General features: G+C 41.2%; 1 protein-coding gene across 6 annotated transcripts in view; it reads left to right on the top strand.

Moving 5' to 3' along the window:
* Positions 1-13,995, top strand: part of Fancc (FA complementation group C) — a 184,035-nt gene that overhangs the window by 59,776 nt on the left and 110,264 nt on the right. For all 6 annotated transcript variants that reach the window (XR_013051712.1, XM_076573540.1, XM_006981726.4 and 3 more), the window contains exons 2-4: positions 4,710-4,911; positions 7,462-7,546; positions 11,928-12,022. Coding sequence is in view for 5 of the 6 variants with exons in the window: in XM_076573540.1 (XP_076429655.1) it covers positions 4,747-4,911; positions 7,462-7,546; positions 11,928-12,022 (345 nt within the window). In the remaining variant the exon portion in view is untranslated. The remainder of the gene's footprint in view (positions 1-4,709; positions 4,912-7,461; positions 7,547-11,927; positions 12,023-13,995) is intronic.

The raw sequence follows: 13,995 nt of genomic DNA, 5'->3' as shown, positions 1-13,995 counted from the left end.
CAGGGACCCTGCCACTGTAGCCACCCTAGCTGCCATGTCTTCCTCTTCATGAGGGGCATTATCCCTCTGAATCATAACCAAATAAATTCTTTCTTTAATTTCTTTCTATCAGGTATTTTTTTAACCTTGCCTTTCTGAAAAATCTTTTATCTTTTATTTTATTTTTTTAAATCTTGCTACCACCTTATTCAAAAGCACTGTTTCCATTGATACCTTTGACTGGTGCCCCCGTGGTCTCACCTGTAGATAAAGCACAGCTGAACAAAGGACACGAGGCCCCTCAAAAGAACATCTCACAGCTTTATGCAGAAGCAGCTTAGGATTGACCTTGAGGTTCTCAGCATGAACCTCCTGAACTGCAAAGTAAAGAGAGCAAGGCTGGGAACCAGCACAGTGAACAGCAGACTGGCAGACCTAAGAGCTGCATGCTTGGGATGCAAGAAGAAAGAAGAAATGCACAGTGATGACAGAATTTCTCAAATTAATGTCATGTCTCAGAGACCTAGAGAACAGTTGGCAGGATAAATACCTAACTATATCTAACTGTATTTTCAAACTACAAAGAAGAAAAAAATCACAATTAGAGACTTCTGAAAGAAGAAGGCAGTTATGTAAGAATTCTCCTCAAAACCATGCAAGCATGAAGAGAGTATATTAAAATGTTAGGTGTGAAAGAGAAGATTCCGTCTCATTTGGGTCGTGAAGTAGGATGGCTCCAAGAAGAGCCTTGACTGGCCATGGTGGCCTGCACCTGTAATCTCAGGACTTAAAAGGTTGAGGCAGGATGTTGTCCTGAGTCTGAGGCCTGTGTGGGCTGCAGAGTGAGATTCTATCCCGAAAAGAAAAGATTGAAGAAAAGAGAACAGAAAAGAAAAAAAAAGAGAGGAAAAGAGAAGAGAAAAAAAGCTTTCAGATTTTTTCTGCATTTATATTCACCTAACTTAGGTGAGGGTCCCAACAGAGTCTGAAATGCCTAGCATGAGTCATAGTCCCACCCTTGACTGAGGGCAGCCCTAAGACATCATAGGATGGAGAAGGGGGGGGGTTTGCTAAGTGGACAGTACTGCTGACGACTGTGCGGTGTTCTGTATACTGTGAGGTTGTTGTTTCTCTAGAGGGGCATCTCTAACCTGTGCAACTTTCCATGTTGAAAGAAAAGTTCATTTTAATTTTTTTGAAAATAAAAGTGTTTTTGCTTCTTGTTTCTGTAAAAATTTGATTTATCTTTTCAAGTATTTAAACTGATCTACTCCCAGTGCCATATGAAATATACATAAAAATGATTATTTTGTCTTCTCCTGTCTTATCTAAGGTGTGATGGCTATTCTTGGTTGTTAATTTGACTACATTTCGAATTAACTAGAACCCAGGTTGCTGGATTTACCTGTGAGGGATTTTTCTTAATTAAATCATTTGAAATGGAAAGACCAACTTTTGATCTATATTTTTTTGAGGTGTTAAGAGCCATCTTTAACCTGAACCATACCTTCTGCTGGCAGCCTATGTAAATGACGTGGAAGAAGAAAGCTTGCTCTCTCTGCCTGCTTGCTTTCACTCTCCCTGGCAAGTTCATTCCTTCATTGGCATTAGAGCCCACTGTTTTGGGATTCTGGTGTATACTGAAGATCATCTGAGACATCTAGCCTCTTGGGCTGAACAACTACTGGATTCTTGGATTTTCCATCGGTAGACAACCATTGTTGGAATAGTTGGACCACAGTCTGTAAGCCACTGTACTAAATCTCCTTCACACACACACACACACACACACACACACACACACACACACACACCACACGCGCACACACACTACACACACATTCTATAAGTTCTGTCCCTCTAGAGAACCCTGATACATACATGCAGACGTTAGAGCTGATTCTGGATTGAGATCTCATTGTTTTGGCTCTACCCTTTCCTAGCAATCTCTTCCTCTGGGGTTTTACATGATTTAACTTTGGGTAATGATGTAATCTCTTTGTGCCCCTGTTAATACTTATCTTCAAAGAGTCACTTTGAGGACTCAGTTCACATGCATGAAGCAGTTCATACATGGCCCAGAGCATGGAGTATGTGTGTGTATGTTCACTTCACCCAGGTAACTAAAAATTCTTTAATATTTTCATTTTTTGAGTTCTTATCTTATATTTTAAAAACTAAATTATTTGGAGAAGCACTTTTGCTATGACATGGAGCTTAGAACTGTACTTTGAAAACTACCAGAGAATTATTGTTTGTTGATTTGCTATGTGTTGAGTGTTTGTCAGCCATGTTAGGTTCTGGGAAGGCAGAGAATGGGTATACCAGTAAAGGAATCTGTAACTCAGTGAATGAATGAATGAATGGATGAAATCTGTAATTGAGTGAAGGAATGAATGCTCAAGAGCACCTAACACTATCAAGCCATCAGGAAGCATGGAGGCTTTAGTTTCATTCCAGAGCATGTGTGGCTGTGCAGGGGAGCAGACAGAAAGGGGGGCCTGAGAGTGCAGTGCCTGGAGGGTTGATGAGTTTCTTTTCTTTTCTTTTTTCCCCTCAGCTGCACTTGAAAGAAGCTCTGAAAAAGGAGTGTTAAGTGAGTGTGTCTCGTGTGGGATTTATACATACAAAAGTTGTCTTTTTTTAAAAAATTTATTTATAGAGAATGAATTGTAGAGTGGATGAAACCTGAAGTCCATGAGGGAGATGGAAGGAAGTCATGAAGTTCCACATTATTTTGTAGATAGAGTTTTGTAGATGGTTTTGATGAGGACAGTGAGAACCAAAAAATACCACAAAGTCACACTGCACAACAAACCTCATAAGAATTTTTTTGGGAAAGACACAGAGGGCAGCTGCATCTGCTTGGTTGAGAAGCAGCAGAGAACTGAGCAGGAGGAAGGCTTTATATATGATTTCTTGGGGAGCCTTCCAGGATGGCCTGGGATCGGTGGGATTGTGTGGCCTGATCTTGAGGCAAGTGCAAGTATTGGTGGGATTGTGTGGCCTGATCTTGAGGCAAGCTCAAGTATTGGTGGGATTGGCAAGCTCAAGTATTGGTGGGATTGTGTGGCCTGATCTTGAGCTTTTTTTTCTTCCTCTGTAGGGCAGAGCTTGGCCACCTGTATCTTGAGGGGTTGGAAACAGCCATTAGAGTAGTCTGGCAGCTGGCCATGGCCACTCCTACCTTGAGGGGCTTACACCAGGTCCATAATGCAGGCCTTTGGCTTCTAGGTATCATTTGGCTAGTGTGCGTGTGTCTCCTGTGTAGTTAGTAAGCTTTTTGTTGGTTTCTACTTTGGTCGATTCCTCAAAACTGTAAATGCCACTTGGAAACTGCCATCTCTCCATCCACGTCTCTGTGATGCAGCTGACACCTTCAGTTTCTTTGCTGTTCTGCTTAGGAGGAGGGCTGTCTTTCTTTGAGGGTTGGCACCTAGTAGAAGCGTTTTATATTACTCATTGATGCTGAATTTGAACTCAGCCTTTACTATTGTGCGCAGTTCCTTGAGGTGAGACCTCTGCATGCTATCCTGTCCCAGCGAAGCACAGGGGTGTGAGAGGAGCTGCCCTTCTCCACAGGGGCATTCGGCACTGCATTGGAGGGGCCCCTGCTGTCCACTGGCCTAGCTTCTCCCTTGGGGAGGCACAGGATACCTGTAGACTCCTATTGTGTTTTCTTACATTTATTTCAGGGGCAGGAATTCAGGCTTAGGAGATAATGAGTCCTTTAATGAGTCCAACACCTAGTAAATATGTGTTATGTTTTATGAAAATATGACTTCTTGTGGATGAATTTTACATGTAAAGCAGTGCTTTTAAAATTTTATTTTTACCTTTTATTAACTTATTTGTGTGCATGTGGTGTATGTGCGGGGATGTGCACATATGTGTGGGTGCACACACCCCTTTGTGTGCATGTGGAGAGTGGGAGTGGTCATGCACACATGAACATTAACTTTTTGAGACAAGGTCTTTCACTGAACCTCTGCCCACCCACTGGGTAGGTTAGTTGGCCAGTGAGCTCTGAGGATCTGTCTGGAGATATAGACATGTACCAGGAGCTTTGTCCTCAGGCTGCACAGCTCACACCACCAACTGAGCAGCTCCAGGCTCCCTAGAGCAGTGTTTAATTAAGCAGGTTGCTTAAAGTGATGCATGAAGAATACAGTACTTTACCTTTTTTTTTTTCCTGTGAGATGAAGAGGAACTGGGAAGAAAATTTATTAGCTAGTAATGCATCAAATTTATTTATACCTAAATGAGAAGCCAGACATGCATGTAAAGCATCACGATATCAGAAGCATTTTTCAGGCACAGACTATTGGTTAACACTCATGAATGTTTCTGATTTCTCATCCCTAGAATGCACAAAGGAACTTCACACTTAAGACATTTAAAAATAGCTCAATCTTAAGGAAATGTAAACTATTATCAGCTGTGCTTTTTGTCTACAATTAGTATGTTACTGTGAAAGTATAATGAGTTTTAGTAATGACATCACTCATGGTAAAAGTTCGGATGTTAAAATCTGAGCTACAGCTGCATGACACATTTAAATGACTCAGAGAGGACTCTAGCATCCTGAGCAGGCTGTTTAATCTCTCATAATCTGCCTTCACCCTCAGTGGGTTGTGAATGTGCTGATAGAAGAGCCTGTCCTAAATGTTCCATCTGTTCCCTCCCTGAAGACCTGAAGCATGCTTACCATTTCCTGTGCTGCTTGGCAGGCTGCTGTGAAAGGATGTCACTGTTATCTGCCTAGAGATGGCTCAGGATTCTGCAGACCTTGCTGCGGACTATCAGTTTTGGCTGCAGAAACTTTCTGCTTGGGAACAGGCCTCCTCTAAGGAAACACAACAGGACACCTGTCTTCATCTGTCCCGGTTCCAGGAGTTCCTGAAGCAGATATATGAAATCTTGAAAGAGATGGTAAGTATCCTGTGACATTAGGGACTCCCTAAGCAAGAATGGTACTTAGAGTTAGGGACTTGTGTGATTGACTTAACTGAAATTAGACAAATTATTGACAGGTGCTGCAGACAAGAGCTGTTTTCATAGCTTCTGGTGTAAAATGGCGTTATCTTTCTTCTTAGCTGTTTGAGACTGCCTGGCCAAGAAAGTTATTTATACTAACTAATAATCTATTCATTCTTGCAGTGTCTGGGATTGAGCCTAGGGCCTTCCACATGTTAGGCAAGCCTTCTATCATTAAACTGTATCCTAAAATCAAACAATTTGTTTTTTGATTACAGGGCTTGGATTCTTCCTGTAGGTAGTAAATGTTTGTCCTTGTGCTCTTCAAACTTTCTAGGGGTTATTAGGCTGTTTGCTCTCCCTCAGGTCTGCTTTCAAGTAGGTCCTCAAAAGAGATAGTAAGATCCTGTCCGGAGTATTGATATCTTACTATTAAGATCTCTTTTAATAAATATTTTTAAGGGATCCTTTCAAATAAATTTTTGAGTATATTATATAATTTTTGGTTTATATTTCCATTTATCTTCCTATTGACATAAATTACTTATGTTTACTGTATTAGATATTTTTGTTTGTTTGCTTGCTTTTTGAGACAGGGTTTCTCTATGTAGCCTTGGCTGTCCTTGTACTTCCTGTGTAGACCAGGCTGGCCTTGAATTCACAGAGACCCACTTGCCTCTGCCTCCTGAGTGCTGGGTTTAAAGGCATGCACCACCACCTCCCAACTGAGAGCCATGTTTTCATGTTATAAACATATTATGTTTCATAAATTTTTTCATATTTTATTTTTAAATTTGAAAATGAAAGTAAATTGTTATTTAACACTTATACTTTCATGTAGTACTTTCTGTTCATCAAAGAAGCAAATGAGAAATTTCAATAACAAATTTCTATGGGTTATTCTATAGATAATGAGTTCATATGTCCTTAGAAATTAGAAGGATTAGCTATGTTGAACAAGTGGTACTAATTTTAAAGCTGTTTTTTTTTTCTTTAGTAAGATTTATGTAATTTCATCTTGACATGGACTCAGAAAGACCATGTTGAGGGACTTCCTGCTGCATCACAGGGCTCTTAGGGATGCAAAGGTCCTTGTGCCCACAGATCACTAGAGAAACTAGGAAGGTTAAACATGCAGGAGCCTTTCCTCAGTGGAGGAGATAAAACACCTATTTTCCTGCCTAGAGATCTAGAAGTGGATAATATTAAATGATCTGTTGACCCTTTTGCTATCTGTGGCAGCAGACCTCACCCACCTTTTACTATGGAGGCAGAGCTCACCCAAATCCCCCAGAATGTTTTTTCTAGACTCTCCCTCCTTAGCTCTCAGTTAACAGAGCCCATCCTTAGGGGTGATGTCACATGTACTTTATGGCCTGCTGACCTCTATGCTATCACATAGCATAGACCACTAGATTCTAGACCCATAGCTATAGAACCCACCCTTGTGGTCACATGTACTTTGTAAAGGAGTTTCTAAGTAGTCACACCTTAAGCTTTATTGTGCACCTGGAATAGGAATGATTATTTCCTGGAAACTTTTCCCCAAATTGTACTGTTTTAAACATGCTGACATGAACGGCCTGGTATCAGACTCCCCAAATCTGATCCAGGTTGATGAAATTCATCTGAAGTGAGTTTTCATTCTCATTTCTTTGAGGTTCTCTTCCCTGCCTAGATACCTGCGGAGTCCCCTTCATTGGGGTGTTTTGGCCTCCCTGCACATGAGCTTGCATGGTCTTGCTTTTGAACATTATGGAACGTAGAAAAGTGGGGAAAGGTCTGGTTGTGCACCAAAATTGTGCTTTTATTTTAAGCTGTTTTCTGTTTGGTTGATGTTTTTATCATCTCAGAGGTTGGTCTGTTGCAGTTGCAGTATGATGTCATTCAGCATGTACAGTCATGGCTGTAACACACAAAGACGTGTGAGCATTAGTGCCTCAGCCGCTTTCCTTCCTTTACAAGTTACATAATCTGTTAAACCTTTGAAAAGCTGGGTGAGGGGTCTTTTTTATACTAAATAAAATTTATAGTTGAAGAGGTAGGATTACATGGTTATTAATCACCAGTGCTGCTCTTCTTCAGTATATTGTGTTTAAATGAAATAGTCTTTCCTATGTTGGGCAATCCCAACACTTGGGAGGCAGAGGCAGGCAGAGTTTGAGGCCAAATGTGAGTTCCAGGACAGCCAGGGCTTTGTAGGAGACCCTGTCTCCACTACCACCACCAACAAAGAAATAGTCTTTTCTGATTATTAAATTTGAGTAAAATATAATAAATTTTCTGAAAAAAATGAAATGACCTAATTGTGTCATATTGAATTTTTAAGGATGAAGTACAAGTTAAACTTTGACTTTCTTATGTAGAGCTTTTCCCTAATCTCTTCCTGTATACTTTCTAAAATAGGATGTACAGTAGTACTCAGGCTCCCTTGAGGATTATGTTGCTCAGTTGAGTTGCATAGTACTTTTTAACTATCAAAACATGTGGTTGTTGTTTTTACAGGATTCTAACGCAATTCTGGAAAGGTTCCCCACAATTGGTCAACTGTTGGCAAAAACTTGTTGGAATCCTCTCATCTTAGCATATGGTAAGAGTCTCAACACACAAATACCTGATGACAGTTTTACTCTCTGTCCATCTAACAAAGCACAGGGATGTAAATTGTAACCTTTTTCATGTTTCTGTGGGGCAGTTCACCAGGTGTATACATCTTCCTGTGCTTCTGGGCATTACAGGCAAACAAACATGCATGTGCATACAAGCTCATGTATGTGGACTTGTAGGAAAACAGGGATTCTTACAGTAGAGAGAGGAAACACTTTATGATTTAAGCACTAGTGTTTGTCTGTAGTCACTTTCATCACCTCATTTTAAATACTCCACAATTAAACTTGATGCTAATGATACCTAGTTAATTGTTTCACAGATTCATTTTTAACTCATGTATTGTTACCCATTTTGTGAGAACATTGTTCAGAGTTAGAGTCCTGCTATGGCTTTGCCATTATTTAAGAGTGATGTGGTTTTACCCAATGTTGAGAGAATTTGGGGTACTTTAGGGATAGTATTCCTTGACTTCTGCCTATCCTACCTTTTTTCCAGTCCGTCTTCTTCGAGTAAAGCATGCCATTGCAGTGGTACTGTTGCCAGCTATCTGAATGCCAGTGTGGGTTTGTGCCCTGCATTCCATTCCCTTTGCCTCTTAGACCTCCTGGAAATGTCCTTGCTCTGAGGCTGGGTTGGGGTCTCTCTTCATATCCCCATGGCTTCCAGCATCTCCCTTTTTATAGTAGTCTTCCACTGTCTGAGGCCTAGGAGCAGTGTTAGTTCTCTTTGTCATTCTCAAGCCTGGTAGAGCTGCTGAAGATCCTGAAGAGGAGCCCATTGAAGGTCTTCAGTTGACTATATTAATAGCAGATGTATTTTTTTTTCATCTTTTTTTTTAAGTCAAAGACTACATAGTATTATGACATGAGAACCAAAATAAAGATTCCATTTCCCTTTGATGTTTGAAAGAATTGAACATTTTTCCTCTCCTAACCTATCATATGTCATTGTGAGAGCTGTGAACTAGGTGGGAAAGGGGGAGCACTTCATTGGGTCTTTGAGCACACACTTGTGCATGAGGTGCACATTCAGTCTTACTAATTCCATCCCTACCTTTGGGTCCTGGCTCCTTACTTTTATTTGTCTTCTTTCCTCTCAGTCAAGTTGTTGATTTAAAATGGAAAACTAGTGAGCCAGTGCTATATTTACCTTTCAAAGCCACGTGTGCTCTTCTGAATTTATATACTGTGTCCAGGCCAGTTTCTGAATATCTTTGACTAGAACTACACTTGTGTGCATATGTATGTCTATTCAAGTATAATGCACAGATATGCACAGATTTGCATAGACAAGTACACATGTGCACACTTAAGTACATCCCATGAAAGGCTTTATTTGTATATACAGTTCAGAGTCACCATGGTATTTTATATATTTACAGCTCAAACTGGTTTTGTTGCATGAATCCTAAATGGTAATCCCAGGATTGTGAGTTCATGCTCCACATTGGGCACCAGATGTTGTACAAATTCTAAATGGTCTTATAATTAAAAACCTGGAGCCAGATATTGGGGTAAATGCTGAAAGATCAGAAGAAACAAGCTAGAGGACTTCTCACCTTGCCAACTCCTCAGTTGAAAAGAGAGGATCCTGTTTCTGTGAATCCTCAGACTGAATGCCTCTGAGTCCTCAGCGAAGAAGGCGACTGAGTTCCTGTCTCCTCCTGCCTTAATATTTCTTTCTCTGCCCAGCCATATCACTTCCTGTCTCAACCTTCTTAGTGCTGGGATTAAAGGCATGTGTGCTTCCCAAGCAAAGGCATGAGATCTCAAGCACTGGGATTAAATGTGTGTGACTCCCAAGTACTGGGATTAAAGGTGTGTGATTCCCAAGTACTGGGAATAAAGGTATGTGCCACCATTGCCTGGCTCTGTTTCTCTCCTAGACTGAGTCAATCTCATGTAGTCCAGGGTGGCTTTGAACTCACAGAGATCCAGGTGGATCTCTGCCTCTGGAGTACCAGGATTAAAGGTGTGTGCCACCACTGCCTGGCCTCTATGTTTAATCTAGTGGCTGGCTCTGTCCTCTGATCTTGAGGCAAATTTTTTTTTTTTTTTTTTTTTTTTTTTTTTTTTTTTAAGATTTATTTATTTATTATGTATACAGAAGAGGGCACCAGGTCTCATTATAGATGGTTATGAGCCACCATGTGGCTGCTGGGAATTGAACTCAGGACCTCTGGAAGAGCAGTCGGTGCTCTTAACCTCTGAGCCATCTCTCCAGCCCCCTCTTGAGGCAAATTTTATTAGAGCACAACAAAATATCACCGCAAGTTTCCTAGCTCCTGGTGTGCTGGGTCCAAGAAAGAAAGGAGAAGAAACTGTTGAGTGAATTGCAGTTAAAAGTCACTCATCTCATCACATCCCTGTCCTTGCTGTATCAACACCTGTGTTACCTTTTGAACTACCCATAAGATCTCAGTTTTCACTTCCCGTTGTTCAACTAGTTGAACACTTTCTGGAGAGAGTTGTTTTCTGTCTTAAAATATCAAAATTTCCTATGAAAAACAGTAAAAATATACTTGGGGGTTGAGGCAGGCAGCCTGGGCTACATGGTAAGACCTTGTTGCATACACCACCACCATCAGGATAACCAAAGAACAGTAGACACCAAGCAACCTAACAAAAATCAGAACCCAAAGCTGTAGGCAAAGTATATATCTGCTTGATGGAAGAGTCATCTGGTCAGGTTGAGAAGCAAGGGTGAGAAGGAAGAGGAAGGACCTGGAGATGGAGGGCGAGTGCCCCTTCCTCAGTGACACTACTCTCTGCACACACTGCCTCTCCTGTAGCCTGAGGCTTTCATTCTTAATGCCTGCAGATTCAGGCTAAGAATCAGAGCCTCCCATCCTCACTGTGAACATCTGTTCCTGTAACAATAACCATAGCCTAGCAGCTTAAAATAATCTTTATCATCTCAGAAAATTGCTGCTTTGTGCCTTTAAATTGAGTATTAAAGGGCACAGAGTGTAGCCTTCATTTGGAATTTCAATTCAAGATACAGAAAGTGAACTCTTAGGCAGCAGATGTATGTTGGCACATTTCATTTTCCTTTCACTCATTTTTAGAATTCAAATTTGTGCCAAGATCTGCTGGTGAGTCCTGATGGATCCTAGGCAGTTTCCTATGGAATGCCCAGTCCCATCATTGGGGCCTCTGGGGAGGAAGCTCCTGGATGCCATTCCCTGTATGGAGTACTAGTGGCCTTTATGTAACCAGCAGTGGCTTATTTATGTCTGTGAACCATCTAAGTAAAGTGAATTATGTGCTCATTAGCCAGTGGTATATCTCAGTGCATCACTTCTGAGCAAAGATTGGGAAGATGTCTCTAGATCTTTTTTTCTTACTTATGAGAGAACTCAAGTGTGTAGAATTACTCTACACCTGGGGGTGGGGGTGCCACCCCGCTTTCCATTCTTTGGAGTTTAAGCTCCCTCCCTTTTTGAAATTGCATCCTCCTTTACTCCATAGTAAAGCATATTATTGGAAAGTCTGTTACTTGTGAATTAGTATGTACACCAGGTCAAGTACAACAGTCACATTTCTCTCAGAGGTATCAGTTCAGCCTGAAGAATTCTTTGAAAGTTACGAGTCTGGAAATTAATGTGTGTCAGGTAAGACTATACCTCCTGGTGCTTTATTTAAGTTTTTAGGGATAAATGAATGTTTCTCAGAATGATCCTAGTGTGTTTATTTAGAGTTATTAGTTACTGAGAAAGCATAAGTTTAATGATTGTCACTGGAGGAAAAATAGGCCTAAAAATTATGAAAGGATGGGTGCTCTCAGTGAATATAGTGGAGATTTTCTGTAGTTTGTTCTGTCCTTGTGCTTTTGATAGCAAAGCCGTTGGAAGCACTGTTAGCTGCAGGAGACTGAAAGGTGAACTCTGTATGTCTTTGAGAATGCTGTACGGGCTGAGTATGTCTACCTCCCCCTTCTCCTTTACAGGGTCTGCATTGCTGTGTATAGCTTGTATGCTAACAGCTTCCATTTACAGCTTTAATTTTTGTTTGCTAGTTGTTCTGTAAGTCTCTACCTGGAACAGATTTGGCCATCCGAAACAGAAACAGAAACAGATAGTAGTTATTTTGCTTTAAAAAGATTGAAATTACTGATGTTTGAAATGTGAAATTAGAAACATCTTGAAGAGCCCAGCACTTTCAGCTCTTTCCATCATTCTTATTTGGCTTTAAAAACTGCTGCTGTTTCAGAAAGTTGACTACACAAGAGCTGGACAGTAAGCTGAACCCACAAGAAGAAAGCCAATGCCGGAGCTTGGTGCTTTGAGGTTTTCCTAAGCATGTTCTTAAGGTTTTTTCCTATTTGATAAAATCTACTCATTTTAGTTTTATTTTCTACAGATGAAAGCCAAAAAATTCTAATATGGTGCTTATGTTGTCTGCTGAACAAAGAACCACGAACCTCTGGAGAATCAGAACTTAACTCCTGGATCCGGGTAAGAGAGTAAAGCTTCATCTGCCTTGTTTTGACTTAAGTTGATTATTTAAAGCCCCCTACACCCTGCTACTTTCCACTTTATTGGCTCAAATCTGTGTTGTTTTAAGGCAGCAGTTCTCAACCTTTGGGGGTCGCTTACCAGGTACCCCGAATATCAGTTATCTACATTATGATTCATAACAGTAGCAAAGTTAGTTATAAAGTAGCAATGAAATAATTTTATGGTTTGGGGTCACCACAGCATGAGGGATTGTATTAAAGGGCTACTACATTAGGAAAGTTGAGAACTACTTCTCTACAGCGTTGAGGTTGGGAACCAATGCTCTACAGTGTTGAGGCTGAGAAATGCTGCTCTATAGTGTTGAGGTTAGGAACCACTGCTTTATGGTGTTGAGGTTGGGAACCACTGCTCTACAGTGTTGAGGTTGGGAACCACTGCTCTGCAGTGTTGAGGTTGGGAACCACTACTTTATGGTGTTGAGGTTGGGAACCACTGCTCTGCAGTGTTGAGGTTGGGAACCACTGCTCTGCAGTGTTGAGGTTGAGAACCGCTGCTCTGCAGTGTTGAGGTTGGGAACCACTGCTCTACAGTGTTGAGGTTGGGAACCACTGCTCTGCAGTGTTGAGGTTGAGAAATGCTGCTCTGCAGTGTTGAGGTTGGGAACCACTGCTCTGCAGTGTTGAGGTTGAGAACCGCTGCTCTACAGCGTTGAGGTTGGGAACCACTGCTCTGCAGTGTTGAGGTTAGGAACCACTGCTTTATGGTGTTGAGGTTGGGAACCACTGCTCTGCAGTGTTGAGGTTGGGAACCACTGCTCTGCAGTGTTGAGGTTGGGAACCACTGCTCTGCAGTGTTGAGGTTGGGAACCACTGCTCTACAGTGTTGAGGTTGGGAACCACTGCTTTATGGTGTTGAGGTTGGGAACCACTGCTTTATGGTGTTGAGGTTGGGAACCACTGCTCTTCAGTGTTGAGGTTGGGAACCGCTGCTCTGCAGTGTTGAGGTTGGGAACCACTGCTTTATGGTGTTGAGGTTGGGAACCACTGCTCTGCAGTGTTGAGGTTGGGAACTTCTGCTATGTAGTGTTGCCTTTCACTGTTTGCTCAGTGTTACTTATTTAGGAGATTTCAGCTTCCTTGATTATAATTTCCCCCAGTACTGCTCCTACTGAACCTCCCTGTGCTGACACCACTTTATGTTGTGTGGCTTTGAAAAATAATTTGTAATGATTAAGATAATGTACTGGGTTTTCTTCCAGCTATTTCTGGAAGCGCTATTCTCCTTGCCAACCTAGTTTAAATCCTAGGCCACTGCTGCTCATGCTTTCAAAGTCATTAATTATGGCAGCTATGCAGAGAGATGATGGCTTCCTAGTTTTCCCTATGTCTGTTTCCTCTGGAATGTCAGGCACAAGTTGGAGAACCTGATCTGGCCAGCTGCTTTAGCTCCTTTCTGTTTCCCCTACCAGGTGCCACAGCCTGTGGACCTGCTGATTGATGCAATGCCATCAGACTCACTGTGAATGTGGTTCCCATTGGTCATTTAGGGCTATGAACTCACCCAGGCAGATTGGCACATAGGGTTTTGTCCGTGGATTGTTGGCAATACCATCACCTTTTTATGTGTCCCTTATTTTAGACAAAATTAGTAACAGATGATAAATACAGTATTGTATTTTTTTTGTTAGATTGGAAGAAGAGAAGGTACACAAGGAGTTAAAAGGTTTGGACAAAGGGAAGAAATGAATACAGAATTTAGTTTGGAGGAAAATTCATGTGAGAGGCTGAAGAAAGGAACTGATACATGGAGTTTGAGGGGAACAGCTATAGAAATAGAATAATTACCTAGTCTTTAATAGAATAATGCATAGTCTTAATTTTTTAATTGTTACATTCTATAGTTTGTTATTTTAAGAACAGTTACTTAATGTGCAATTTTTTTTCTTTGGTTTGTTTTTTGAAATAGGGTTT

The sequence above is a fragment of the Peromyscus maniculatus genome, chromosome 5 (assembly GCF_049852395.1).
Source record: "Peromyscus maniculatus bairdii isolate BWxNUB_F1_BW_parent chromosome 5, HU_Pman_BW_mat_3.1, whole genome shotgun sequence".
In the NCBI taxonomy this organism is placed as follows: domain Eukaryota; kingdom Metazoa; phylum Chordata; class Mammalia; order Rodentia; family Cricetidae; genus Peromyscus; species Peromyscus maniculatus.
This window is presented reverse-complemented; position numbering and strand designations above follow the sequence as displayed.